The sequence below is a fragment of the Mastomys coucha genome, unplaced genomic scaffold (assembly GCF_008632895.1).
Source record: "Mastomys coucha isolate ucsf_1 unplaced genomic scaffold, UCSF_Mcou_1 pScaffold5, whole genome shotgun sequence".
In the NCBI taxonomy this organism is placed as follows: Eukaryota; Metazoa; Chordata; class Mammalia; order Rodentia; family Muridae; genus Mastomys; species Mastomys coucha.
In genome coordinates, this window is record NW_022196911.1 from 81,584,584 (window position 1) to 81,598,990 (window position 14,407).

Here is a 14,407-nt window from a genome sequence, read left to right on the forward strand (position 1 = left end):
GCGTGCGAGCACTTACATGTATCCCACAGGACTATCTTCACCTTCCACTTTGCTTGATATAGGATGTCTTTGTTGCTCACTGTTTACACCAGCCCACAAGCTTCTAGGAACTCTCCTGTCTCTGCCTCTTATCTCACTGTAGGAGTCCTGGGACTAAAGATACTTGTTTTACTGCACCCAGCTCTATCAGAGTTCTGGAGATCCAAACTTAGGTACTCATATTGAGTTCAAGGGTTCTAGCCACTGAGCCATCTTCCCAGGCCTTCTTTTATTTTAGACGGTGTCTAAAGTGTCATAGAGCATCATTGTCTGGCCTAAACCTCACTGTGTAGCTGAAGATGACCTTGGACTTCTGATCCTCTAGCCTCAACCTCCCAGGTGCTGGGATTTACAGGCGTGTGCCACCAGGTCTCCATATCTGAATTTGGAAGGCGAAACTGTATGACCTCATGCATGCCGGGAAGGCATTCCTTGAACTGAGCTACAACTCTCACCTGTAACCATTCAAGGTTTTAAATGGAAAGCGATGGTGTCGGGAAAGCAGGGCTGTTTGGATTGAATCTGGGAGGGGTTCCTTTCCCCTGCCTCAGCTCTCAGTCTCTGAACCCCATCACTCCTCAGACTCGATGCAGCAGTCAGCCCTGCGTGTGTACTCTCTGATCCAGTGGCACAGGCTACTGGGCTCCACCTACACAACCCTGTGCCTGGGGAACCCAACCCTCATTCTTCTGGTGGAAAGACTAAAGTGGCCCTGGACATGACAAGCCATAAGGTGGGTGGACAGAGAACAGCCTGCCCTCTGAAGGTACAGACTCAACATCGTCTGTCCCGCATGTATCACAGGTACTTTTGACCGGAGCGTGACCCTGCTGGAGGTGTGTGGGAGCTGGCCTGAGGGCTTCGGGCTGCGGCATATGTCCTCCACAGAGCACACAGAGGAGGGCCTCCGGGAACGGCTCGCAGATGCCATGGCCGAGTCACCAAGCCGAGACGTTGTGGGATCTGGAACAGGTAAAGGTGTCAAACAGACTTGTAGCCTGACTTGGTTGTGACTGGAACCTGTTGGTGTTGAGCTGGAGGGGAGAGGGCATCTGTTGGTTTTTAACCATGTTTCCATGGCTAGGCACCCTGATATGAGTGCTACCCATTATAGAAACCTCTAATACTTGGAAAATCCCAACAGAACCGCCTTTCCTACCTAGAGCAGCATACAAAGATACTTCAAATACAACTGTAGGCCTGGGGATGCAACTGTAGGCCTGGGGCTATAGCTCCACACTGGAGTCCATGCATGGCATGCATGGTCCCTAATACCACAAGAGAGACAGATAGACAGACAATTGTACTTGTTACTCATTCCCAAAACCATCTCCAAGGGAAGGAAGACATAAGAAGCAGCATATCCTCCCCTCATGCTCCAATCTCCACAGACCAGGACCTGCCAGCAAGCAGGCAGAGCAAGCTCAAGTACACACACACACACACACACACACACACACACACAGCTTTTCTCTCATGCCCCTTTAACCCAGGGAGTACCTGAGAGTCCAGTAAGTCCAAAGTGGCTTCCTGCATCCATATGCTAATCATAAGACATCCTTTGACTAGAAATGAGCCCTACCCCACATAAGTGCATGTGCACACACATACACACACACACACACACCATCATCCATCACCATTCAGCTATAATACAAGATTCTTCTGCCCCTCCTATTTCTAAAACACTCACTCTCTCCAGTTTCTCTCTCTCCCTCCTCTACCTCCCCACCCCCGCCTCTCCAGTTACTAATAATGCTCCTGCATTCACACCCATCTAACAGGCCCTGTCCCAGTTTGCTGGAGTGGATGGGTTAAATAGACCCTGGTTCCCTGATTTCAGGCCTGCCTTCTCTTTCTCCCCTGAGTCCTCTAAGAGCATCATCTCCACTGTGACCTGCCCCATCCTGGCCCCACTCTACTATAGACGAGGGTCCTAGCAAAGAGAAACTTAGAATCCCTGAGTGGCTGGGTACCTGACATTGGTAATCTGTCCTGCTGTTCTGTGGGTTCTGGGGTTCAACAGTGAACACACACACACACACACACACACATACACACATTTCTGGCCTGGTTCTTCTGTTCCTTTACTAAGAAGACAGAATGTAGCATCTCTATAGCTTAGTGGCTCCTGCCTAGATAGCCATTACCTCCTGCAGAGTGTAGTGGATGGGCGGGAGGGGTTAATCTAGAGATAGGAAGTACTTACCAGGCCCTAGATGACAGCTATCTCAGAGGCCTAGCCTACTCTAAACCCCATCTTCTCTGCAGGGAAAAGAGATGTGAACCTCCAAAGCAAACTGTACCTCTCCACCAGGCACACACATGCATAGACCACCTGCACCCTTACACTCCAAATGCATATCAGATTTATCCCAAGTCCTCTGTTCTCCCTATATACCCAGAGATAGCAGCTCATCCCCTTCCCAGGTACCACCCTGGGAGCTAACCCAGTAACAGTATTGCTATGTCAGCACTTCTGGTCAGCCATGGTTCCCAAGAACTAGAGTCCATGTCCATGAGCTCACCCCCAGGAGCCTCCCTCTTCCGGGGGCTTGGAGCTCCTGGAATGACCCCATCTGCCACCACCTTCTCCAGAGTCTCCTGGACACCTCAGCAGCATCTGTGGGCAGTTCAGCAGGTAAATTTAGTCACAGGCGCTTCAGCTTCTCAGAGAGTAACCAGATTCATCTGTCAGACAGCCGAGGGACTCTGGAGTCTGTGATCTTAATAACTAGGATGTGAAATTTAAAAGAATTTAAAGAAAAAAGACAGAGGAAATTAAAAGGACAGGTCAAAAAAATAGCTCTCCCACTCCCCTTATTTGTTCCAGCTAGCTTCCCGTTGTCTTCCTCACATGGTCACTGAAAGGGATTCCATTGGTTTTCCTTGGCCATATTAGATGAATGTTTGGTTGGTTTGGTTTGGTTTGGTTTTAACTTGCCTCCATTTTTTTAGGTCAGTAAGAAAATCAGATAAAAACTAACTCTTTTCCTTCTCCGAGGCTGATGTGCACTAGCCCCTTTTCGCTGACATGTCCACCTGGTACAACAAAGGCAAGACAGTGCAGTGCCCGTAGATGAGAATTTTCAGCGAGTCCTTCTGCCCATCACTCCTCTGATCTTCCACCCCAGCTCTGCTTCTCTTGGTGACTCATCGGCACACAGACAGGGCCGCACTGGGTGCTTGCCTCTGTTGGGTAGTCTGGCACTAGATAAGTCGGGCCTTCAGTGCCTTCCAGGCACCTTTGTGTTGATGTATGTCATGTGACTAAATTTACTCCTTATCAGCTTGCGACTGAGGCCATCTCAGAACTTACTTTCCAGACCCCTCACACAGTGGCCCTTGTATTGTGTTCACACTGTCAAGGCTGAGTTGGCCTGCACTGAGTATATAAACTGCTTAACAACCAGCTCTCCAAAGGGAAGCAAAGAACAGCCCCCCCACACACAGAAGGCACCCTGACTTGTAGATACCAGTAGTGTGAAAAATCCTATTATCATTGTTTATTAAAAGCTATCAGTATGTCAGACAGGTCACTGGTGCCTGAAGGCGTAACAGTCAACAGTCACTGGCTCCAGGACCTCCCCAAAAGCCATAGGACAAACGAGCTCTCACAGAAGGGAAGGAAAGCCCTCCTGTCCAATGCAGGGACAGGGAGCTGTTGATGAAGGGATCTAAAGTTTGGTTAGATAGGACGAGTGCATTTGAGATCTGTTGTACCTCGTGTTAGCCATTGAGAGTAATAATGTGCCATATTCTTGAAAATGGCAAGTCAAATATGTTAAATGTCCTGACCATCAAAACCAAGGTAAGTATGTAAGGTAATGTGTGTTAATTAGCTCTGTTTAGTCATTGTGGAATGTCTGTGTATTACAAAACATCATGCCGTATGTAAGGGGAATAGATTTTGTCTTATTCGAATCATTTTCTAAAGTGCTCTGCAGACCAGCAGCACTGTTCTTGCCCAGAGCTGATGAAGTTTGCAAACTTGGTTGAGGGTATAGCCTATACAAGTCCATGGGTTTGGTCCTCAGAGCCAAAGAGGGGAGAGGAGAAACACAGAATCCAGCCCTGGGATTGAACCCAGAACCTCATACACACTAGGCAAGCACTTTACCACTAAGCTATATCTCCAGCCCAGCATCTGCATCTTAACATGCATATATTAATGTTTAAAATGTGGTGAACATGAAATGCAGATGTCAGTTCAGCCCTCTGTGGTGGCTGCTGGCCAGTTGATCTGACTAGCTTGCACACATGATTTGCAAGTCCATCTGTGATATAATTGGCCAGATTGCTTTCTTGCTGATCGCCTAGCGCCCATCTTACCTGTTACCTTTCCATAATGTGCCAGCTTGAAGTCCAGCTAGCCCTGCTCTTGTTCTGTTGGGCCTGCACAGGTATGTGGTTCCCTACCACTGAGCTGAGCTGGGCAGTTCCTAGTGTCCTCTCTTCCATTCTCAGTTGGCACCTGTCTGCCCACTGTTTACTGAGGTCTACACCTACGTAGGTGCCAGTTGCTTACTAATGAGGGCCTACACCCACCTGTATGCCCATTTACTGAGGTCTGTATCCACCCAGATTCTGTTTACTGACTGAGGTCTGCATCCACCTGGATGCTATTTACTGAGGTCTACATCTTCCTAAGTACCTACTGCTTACTAAGGTCTGCACCCAGTTGGGTGTCAGTTGCTTAGTAATTGGCATCTATGCCTGCCTAGGTTCCTGAAGCTCTGCACAGCCCCTCCTTGTTAATGGGGCTTCTGGCAGAGACACCCTCCCCCCACCAGCAGCTCCCTGATCCTGTCGCTGCTGCGTGTTTAATCCAATACTCAGTCTCCACCTTGACATCAGCCGCAGGGACACTGTTTCAACCCAACCACCACCACCCAGCCGCCCCACTCTCTTCAAGTCACACTGTCAGAGAATGGTTAGCATTTGAAAATTTTGTCAACTCCTACTATCCAGATCCTGACTATCCCTCTTGCCAAAGAGGAGCATTCTCTGACCCCAGCCCACCAGTGTCCCCCGCTGGAGTCATCACTGGACATCTGGGGGCTTGTATCTAGGCTGTGAGCCCTCCCAGGGTTGGCACCATCTCTCTCCAGCGCCTAGCTCTTCTTCTACCTCTGACTGTCTTTTATCCCTTTTCTGGCTTTCCCTTCCCATCTTTCAGAATGCTTCTAAAGGCCCTTTCCTTCTCCTTCAGCATGTGGCAATCTCTGCTTCTGTGGCCTCCAAGCCAGCCTCTCACCTGATTTCCAGAACAGTCTCTCCAGTCACTTGCTGGTAAATCCACACTTATGAGAGCTAACCCACAGCCTTAGCTGCTCCTTCTCTAGGCACACTCGACTCCATGTATACAAAGCCACCCTGACTAGGCAACTGTCTCTCCAGACCTGTCAGGGTGGGACCCTGAATCATGTAAGGCTCTCTACATATCCTTTTCCTCCTGCCTGGAATGTTGTCTCCCTTAGCCCCCTTCCCTCTCAACTGTCTCCCCCAAATAACTTAACTAATTCCTGCTTAGCAGACACTCTTTTCAATATTGCCTTTACTTCAAAAACATAGCACTTTTTAAATAAACAAAATATGGACTTATCACAATTGTTTTCTCCCTACTAAAGGGAGAATCTAAATAAACACCTGGATATATGTAGAGTCCATTTTAAACTTCAGCTCTTCTGATCACTACTTCAAACCCTTGTTCTTTCTTGCCTTCTCCAACACCTGACATCAGAAGTGCAAGCCACGTATACAGCCCACAGTGTACGTATCAGCCCACAGTGTGCGTATCATAGGCCCACAAGCAGCTCTCGAGGCCACGAAGGACTGTCTTTGCCTGGTAACCTCCTAGTCTCCTTTCCGGTTCCTACTAAATTATCAGTCTTGTTCCATCCACCATCGCCTTAACTCTTATCCAGAAATGCTTAATCTGCACCCGTCACTTTCTGCTGTAAATATGAATCATACCCTGACCCAGTTTACTAAACACTCAGGCTTTCGAAGTACAGTGCCCCAAATGTGCATGCTAGGAACACTGCTTTGATTTCATGATACTTCACTGAATTGAGATTTGCTACTTGAAAACCAAGGCTGTAGTTGATTCTGCTAGATCCTCCGAGTTCCCTACCCGTATATCAGTGACCCAGCATCCATGCCTGAAAGACTATTTTCAGTTAACTTTTATTTATCGAAAGGACTGTGCTTGCCCCTCCCCCTTCTTAACATGAGAAGCATATTTTGAACATCACATAGTTTTTCAATGGTTACAGGAAGTTTCAGTCAGTTCATTAACAGATGTCTGTGATTTCCCATGCTTTGCAAAAGACGATTTTAATAAGCTCTGTGTGCACATGGAGAGCGCATGCTTCACTGCTGACCTTCACTGGAGGGCTGTAGACAGTAAAGTCTCAAGGGTGGCTGCTAAGGCTGGAGAGACAGCTCAGTGGTTCCGAGTCCTGGATGCGCCTCCAGAGAACCCAGGTTCGGTTCCCAGCACTCATACGTAGCTCGTGTATCTGTCACTCCAGTCTCAGAAGACCTGACACCTTCTTCTCATCTCTGCAGCCACCACACACACACACACACACACACACACACACACACACACACACACACGATGCATAGATAGGTACAGATGCAGGCAAAGCACCCATACATACAAAAAGTGTTCTCTTTACTTAGTAAATAAAAATGAATGGGAGCTTTTGTGAGGAGATAGTTAAGTGTCTTCACTAACTCTAGTACCTCTGTGTGCTGCAGCCCAGTGCTGCCATGAAGACTGGCAATCCCAGTAGGCCATGGGCCTCCTGCTTGTCCCCCTGCTGATGACTAGAGATATTTTCTTATATTTCTGGTAGGAGACAACCCCATCACATCACAAGGTACCACACAGGCTGTGGCAGTTACAAGTACCCAGATAGTGAATCCATTTACCAAGCCATCTCAACTTGTTGCTTTACCCCATATTCAAAACATATAATTGGATCATCAGTGTTCTTCATAAAATCTAGCTACTCATGTTAGACTTTGTTGACAGTCAGAGGTGTAGAATTTATAGAAAAATGTTGAATTTATAGAAAAATATCTGTACATCCCAGAAGGTACAGGCAAGAGGATCAGAAGTTCAGGGTTGTTCTCTGCTACATAGTGAGTTCAAGGCCCATCTGGGATATATGAGGCTTTGTCATGCTTGTAGAGGTAGAGGGCTGGAAAGATGGCTCAGTGGTTAACAGCACACACTGTTCTTGTATAGAACCTACAACACCCACATGGTGACTCATAACCATCTGTAAATCCAAGTTCCTAGAGATCCAACACCTTTTTCTGGACACTGTGTGCAGGCAGTATTCATACACATGAATAAAAACAAATAAAATCTTTTCTTTTTAACTATAGAGTTGTTAGAAACCCACCCCCATACCTCAGATGAAAAAGTCACAACTCAGAAGAATGCCGTACCCTGGAGAACTCTTTCCTTGCCAGTCATGTAGGAGCTAGCCGTATGTTGTATGGGTCTCTCATGCTCCTTTTCCAATGCTGTGGTTCATTCTCTCTCTTTCTCTCTCCTTTTCCATTTTTAAAAGAAGAAACAGAGATCAGAAGTTCCCATGCATGATCTTGTGGGTCTGTTGTTTCTAGACCGTAGTGAGGCAAAGCTTCATACAAGGAATGAGAGTGCTCACCTTGTGGTAGACAGAGGCAGGGACGACCCATGATAGGCCTGCAGAGAAGGCTCAGTGGACAAAGTGTTCCTTCATACAAACATGAGGACTAAAATGTAGATCCCATTTACACAAGTAAATGCCAGATGGGCATGATGGTGTAACCATAGTTCCAGCACTGGGAATGAGCATAGACAAGGAACCCTGAAGCAGGCTGCTAGCCAGACTAGCCATATTGAGAGACCCTGCTTCAAAGAATAGATGGACAGTGATTTAGGGAAGACTCCTGATAGCAGTCTTGGGCCTCCATGAGTATGTACATACACATGTACCCAAACACAAACATGCACACATGCATACCACCCATACAGAAACATGTAAAAAAAAGAAAGAGATAACACTGAGATGTTAGTGAAGGTTGGGCCCTTCTCCAGTCCCAGGTTTTCCAACCCGTCCTTATCCTGAGCAGGCTCAAGATACTGCCTGTACAAGGCCAGGGTGGCTCCTTGAACCATAGGTCACTAGCACTATCTGCCATGCATGACCCCCAAGCTGCTCTGCTCGCCCCGTATAATCTTCCTGTCTCCTCCTTCTGCTCAGCCCACCTGAGTCTCAGTGGTTATCTCCACAGAACCCAGAGAAAGGTTTCCATCTTCACCCTCTTCCTTAAAAATAGTTTAAATGGCTTTCTTTATTTTTTCTTTATGAGAGAGGTGCATGGAGAAGTCACGGACAGCCTGAAGAAGCCAGTTCTCTCCTTCCACCTCGTGGGTCTTGGGAATTGAGTTCGGGTTGTTAGACTTGTTGGCAGGTGCCTTCACCTACTAAGCCGTCTGTCCAGGCCTCTTTCTGGTTTCTTGAGAATGACAATATCTTTCCTCCCCTGACACCCAATGTAGTAGTGCATGTGGCCCAGTCTCCAGTCTTTTCTTACTTTCTCTATCTCTTAGTTCCCCTCATCTCCCTTCTCTAAATGGAAGAGTGTGCTCCATCTAACCCACCATTCTCTAGGCTGGGCCTTGCTCTCTTACCAAGAACTCTGAGCATCTCTGGTCTCAGTGCCCACCATTGCCTGTTTCACCTCAGTTAACAGGTTCCTTGGAAAGTGCCATTATTATCAAGGTAATTCACCCAGGTATCTGGGCCTTCTCCTCTGCTTTGTCTATATGGACCCAGGGTTTTTCCTTCTATAGAAGAATGATTTTAGTGTCTTCTCTCAATGGCCTCTTTGGTGGCCCTACACACCCTCTCTGTGGTTGCAGTAGGCAGGCTGGCTCTTTAAGCATCTGTCACATCTCTTACCAGAGTAGGTGAGAATAGGTAAGCCACAATTCCTTCCTTGGAATTGACAAGAGCCCCAGGGGAGGTGATGGCACTGAGCCATGGTCTTTTCCTCTCTGGCTTCTCTCCCTAGCCACAGGGTGTGCATGGTCTTCTAGAACACTTACGTATTAGTCACTCTTCTCACTGCTGTGACAGAATGCCTGACAGAGCAACTAATGGCAAGAAGGATTTATTTGGGCTCACGGTTTAAGGAGGAGGAACATTCATTGTGGTGGGAAGGTGACAGGAGCCTTAGGCAGCTGGTCATGTTACATCCAGTCAGGAAGCAGAGAGAGAGATGAAATGCTGACTCCCAGCTCACTTCCTCCTTTTTATTCATTCTGGAACCCCAGACCATGGGAAGGATCCCTCCTCAACTAAACCTCCCTAGAAACACCCTGATAGACATGCCTAGGTGGAATCCAGGTGACTTCAAAACTGTTGATTCATAAACTTAATAATCATCACGCTGTATTAGTTCTGATTGCTATGAGAGATTCAGGAGAACAACTTAAAGACAAAGGATTATTTTGGCTCATGCTGTCAGAGGGGTCGGTCCATGCCTAGAACCTCTTTGTGGCCAGAGTGGATGGTAGAGGAGCTTCTTTACCTCCTGTCAGACAGAAAAGCAGAATGAACCACTTCCGGTAGCTAGGACCCATCTCCCAAAACAGTACCACTGGCTAAAGAACCACATGTTCAAAATGAGAGCCTCCATGGGGACTTGACATGCAAACCACAACAGGTCTAATAACAAAACTGTGAACTTTGCAGCCACAGGTGCCTTGATTGCAAAGAGTGAGAGAAGAAAATAGCTGCCAAGGCCATGGCTGCCATGTAAAGCTCTGTCCCCCCAGCAGGCCATAAGCAGCCCTGTGCAGTGGGGGAGCACAACTGTGGGGTTGTGGAGAGCTGCAGTCCCAAGGGTGGCCATGGGTGTTGCTATTAATGTCCTAGCTCAGTGTCCTAGCGCCTGTTTCCAACTATTTTCCATCAGGAGCAAAGATCAAGCCTTGAGAGTCCCTTCAGCTCCCAGTGCCAATTGCTACTGCTGGGAAAAATCACGGTTTCTCTTCTGACGAGATTTGGATTCAAGAAATGGAGGAAAGCATGTGGCCCCCAAGCCTTTCCCTCTCATCTCTTACTAGGAGTAAAACAGGAAATCTGGGAACACTTGCTTCCTCTCATGCTGTGCACACCCTGAACACTGCACACAGTAATCTGTATCCCCCTCACTCTGAACAGGGCATGGACTTAAGGACTCCTATGCTGTGGCAGTATCCTCTCAGCAAGTTCTGCCTGGTGTGAGATATTCTTCCCTTCAGCTTCCAAAGCAAGAGATGACATGCTTGAAATAACTTTTTTTAAAAAGGGAATTAAAACAGGCACTAAAGAGGCTAGGGATGGAGCTCACTATAGAGTGCTGGTCCATGGTACACAAGGTTCTGAGTTCAATCTCCAGCATCACCAAAAACATTATTGCTCAATAGGAACATGGACTTCTGACCATCTTGCCAATCAGTCTCAGCTAGTCAAGAATGTGACCTGTAGCTGGGTGGTGGTGGCTCACGCCTTTAATCCCAGTACTTGGGAGGCAGAGACAGGTGAATTTCTGAGTTCGAGGCCAGCCTGGTCTACAGAGTGAGTTCCAGGACAGCCAGGGCTCCACAGAGAAACCCTGTCTCGGAAAAAAAAAAAAAAAAAAAAAGAATGTGACCTGCTTTTTATTCAAAACAGAGACTCCCATAGAGGAATGGGCCCCATCCTCAGGGAGGCTGAGGTCACTTCCCTACTTAGAAAATGCCAGCTGCCTTCATATCCCATCCCAGGATTTCGCCATGTTGTTGTTGTTGTTTCCAGTGTCTTATGACTTCTCCTGCCCGACCCACCTTCCCCGTCTTCCCACTTCAGATGCCACCACCTCCTCTTGTACGCATGTGACTGCAGCTCCCCAGCCATATCAGCATGCTGGTCTACCCTGAAGTAGACCAGTCTCTTGGCAAGGTCATTTCTTTAGACCAAATTCATAGTGCCCTCCTATGACTCAACTTCCTTGCCCACATGTGTGTCCCTGAACCCGCTGCATCTAGGATGCTTGGCCCTAGGCAAGGATCTTACTTTCCCATTAATGAGCCATGGCTGACATCCTTCTCATGCCACTTAGGGAAGGGCCAGCTCCGTGGGTCCTTCAGCTCCTTGCTCATCCATAGCCGAGAGTGCATCTTGACCCAGTTCTTGTTCCTTGAACCCAACCTGATTCCTCTTTGTTACCTTCAACCACCAGTTCCCCTTGCCCAGCATCCAGTCCTGGGATGAACGCCAAGCTGAGCCTCAGTTAATGTTTGTTGAATGACTGATTGGGTTTTTTGTGGCCTCTGAGAGGTAAATGAAAGGCAGCCAGAGCCATGGGAATAATTTTCATGCTTAAAAGACATACTTCTTAGTTCCAGGCCATGGCTTGGACCTGGCTCCAGCTGGGTTGCTTTCTCTGCCCCTATCCTCCAGAGGAGGAGCCGCAGTACAAGTCCAGGGCTAGTACATTTCTCTCCGCACATGTCCTACTTGCTCGTGGCATAGCATGCTGATTCTTGTCCACAAAGAGGAAGTGCCAGTGTGGCCTCTGGTGACTGTGGAGCGTGTGTGGGCTTGGGCAGAGGGTGGAGGGCTTCAGGACAGCTGCCAGGGGCCTTCTCTGGATCATTACAGTGGGTAAATAGTTAACCCAAGGGACGGTTCCTCTTGGTACCTCCTCCTCTCCCAGATTTCGCCTTTAATCACAGGCCCTTGTGTAAGGTGTGGGGTCCCAGCAGAGAAGAGCACCACCACAAGATTTAGGTGCCCAACTTCTCAGAGGGCAAGAAGCCATGGGCTACAAAACAGGCACACCCACAGAAAGGGAAGGTCAGAGATGGCCCTTGGATACATTAAATAGGAGACATTTTGGATTGCCCAAAGCAAAGACAGCATGATGGGTCTCCAGCCTTGGCTTATTTTGTTGCTGCTTGCTCTTCCTGTACGACCCCTGGCCCCAGGAACCTGCAGGTCCCACTGTCTGAGACAATCTTAAGTCTGCTGGCTGAATCCTCCAGCAGTTCTCCTAGATATCCCCTTCCCCACCTCCACATACGTCTTGTTATTGTAGCTAAGTAGCTTGCAGTTCACCCCACTGTATTTAATCAAGTTTAGGGAGACTGGCCTTGCAATTGCTTCATTTATTCAGGTCGATTTTTTCCATTCTCTACCTTCACCACCCCTATGCCTATTATATTGGCACATTCCCTGTGTCTCTGGGGCCCCCCCCCCGGCCAGGACCAGCATGTCTTCTCCACTCTGTGTATGGCTATGTGGTGCTGGCCTTAGGGTGGCTGGGAAGTGTGGACCAAGCCTCTGAGGCCTCACCTCCATGGAGCTTGGACTGGTCCTCAGAAGACTTAGAGCTGCTTGTTTAGTCATCCACAAGCCACTAAGAACTGACATTAGGAATATCAGGCTAGCTCCAGGCATGTCTCCACAAGCCTTCCCAAATCTGCCCCACACACTGTCAAGCAGCTTTGGATATTAGGCCTGGGGTCTAAATCCATAGAACCACTAAAGAAAATCCAAGTCTGAGCCTACATCCTCATCTTTCTCTCCCCACCCCCAACAGCAGGCAGGAAGAGAGGAACTTAGTCCATGGAGACCTGGGAGGAAGAAGGAAGAGATGGAGATTGCTAGCTTTGGCTAACAAAAAATCTAGATGTGCTGGACCTTGGAACACACCCCAGAAATCTCCCCTGCAAATATCAGTGGTTAAAGCAGATTTGATATCTACTCAGTTTGATCTCAGCTCTTGTTGGACTTGTAGAAGGTCCGTTGTATGATGCGCTTTAAAGACCTATTTTATTTCCAATGCAGACACAGCCCTTGACGTAGCAGTCAAAATCAGCACCCCTGAGAGACACATGGCTGTGAAGTGTTTGGGTATGTAACTTCCTGTCTTTGCCAGCACAGAAGGCTTGGCCCACTGCTCTTCATTTCCCTCACATGGGTGTCCCCTCCCCCAGAGCTCAGGCTTCAGAAAGCACTGGAGGTCAGCTAGGACAGGAGGTCTCTTCTGCAGGGGACTGGGACGGGGAGTGGTGGCCATCTTTCACCCAACAAGAGTTTCTTTGAGAGTGCCACTCCCTGCCCCCCACTCTGAAGATGCAAGTCAAATTTTGGGACTCTGCTGTGCAGAGCCCAGAGGTCACTGGGCTCTAATGCATTTACCATTGACTGCCCCTCTTGTAGTGCGTCTATTAGTGAGTAATTTGATTTGTACCTATTCATTTGCAGTCCCTGCAGGAGCCTGGAGCTGGCCCCTAGTATAATTGGTGCTGTCTCTATTTTTACATCATTAGATTAGCCCCGACTCCTGGCCACTTGTTGTCTGCGCTTGTCTGTCCATTTATACAACCTAATGTAACACAAAATTCATTACTGATCACATTACTTTCAACTCTGAAGCCAGCCTTGTGATAAACATTTGGTTAACCCCTTCCTACCCACGAGAGGGCTGGCAGAACAAATGCACTTCTGCTCGACAGGCAAATCAATATCTTAATACACCAAAGTGGAATTGCATTTCTAGATTTGTTATCCCTCCTGGAGGAGCAAATGGAAAGGCTCAACGTCCGAGCCAGCTGAATTGAATAATGAATAGGGCCCGGCACCAGCAGCCTGTCTGTGAGACCAGCACAAAGGCAGAGAGAGAGCCGTATCAGCAGGCCTGGGCTGCAGGCAGGGAAGGGTGGCACCACCGCAATTAAGTGAGACTCCACCCCCACCCCTCACCCCACCCTGCTCACCATGGCACAGGCGCACAGGCTCTGCAGTGCAGCTTGAGGCAGTAACAGAGGCCACAGAGGCCTCATCCTGATACATATCTTTTGTCAGACTTAGTGTAGGACCTCCGGACAGGGAATTCGGTCAGTTTCCTTAAAACTTTGTTCATCAATGAAAAGGCTAGCAAATACATGGCCCTAACCTAAGTGCCACCAAAAAGCTAAATTGACTCTCACAAAACGCTGAGATTGATAGGTTCCCACACATGTGCGCGTTTGTGTAGATGCTTGTCCTTCAGGTGCGTGCTGTCCAGCCCACCGATGCCGTGTGCCTGTGCGTGGTCCTAGTTGCTTGTGCGTGCTTAGTGAGGCTTTGAAGGACCTCAGCACAGCTTCGTTTTTAAATCTACAAGGTTCTGCATGGCCCTGACCATGTCATCCTCTCCCCAACTCCTGCTTGTCTCTGGGTTGCACCACACCCACAGGTCATTAACTCACAGGACAGTTTGTTTCAAAGGGGAAACAAAATACCTCTACTTATTAAGAAACACTCATAAAGCCTGCACTATAATG

At 48.1% G+C, this 14,407-nt stretch overlaps 1 protein-coding gene and 1 long non-coding RNA gene across 13 annotated transcripts in view; one reads left to right on the forward strand and one right to left on the reverse strand.

Moving 5' to 3' along the window:
• Positions 1–14,407, forward strand: part of Bcas3 (BCAS3 microtubule associated cell migration factor) — a 484,435-nt gene that overhangs the window by 459,621 nt on the left and 10,407 nt on the right. For 7 of the 12 annotated variants that reach the window (XM_031354434.1, XM_031354438.1, XM_031354439.1 and 4 more), the window contains one exon: positions 844–1,011. In XM_031354434.1, coding sequence (XP_031210294.1) covers positions 844–1,011 — 168 coding nt within the window. Of the gene's footprint in view, positions 1–843; positions 1,012–12,926; positions 12,993–14,407 lie in introns of all 12 variants that reach the window. The other 5 variants (XM_031354430.1, XM_031354429.1, XM_031354431.1 and 2 more) reach the window with 1 other exon arrangement.
• The window catches only part of LOC116078972, a 49,968-nt gene that overhangs the window by 18,954 nt on the left and 16,607 nt on the right, over positions 1–14,407 (reverse strand). The gene's annotated exons all lie outside the window — the stretch shown is intronic.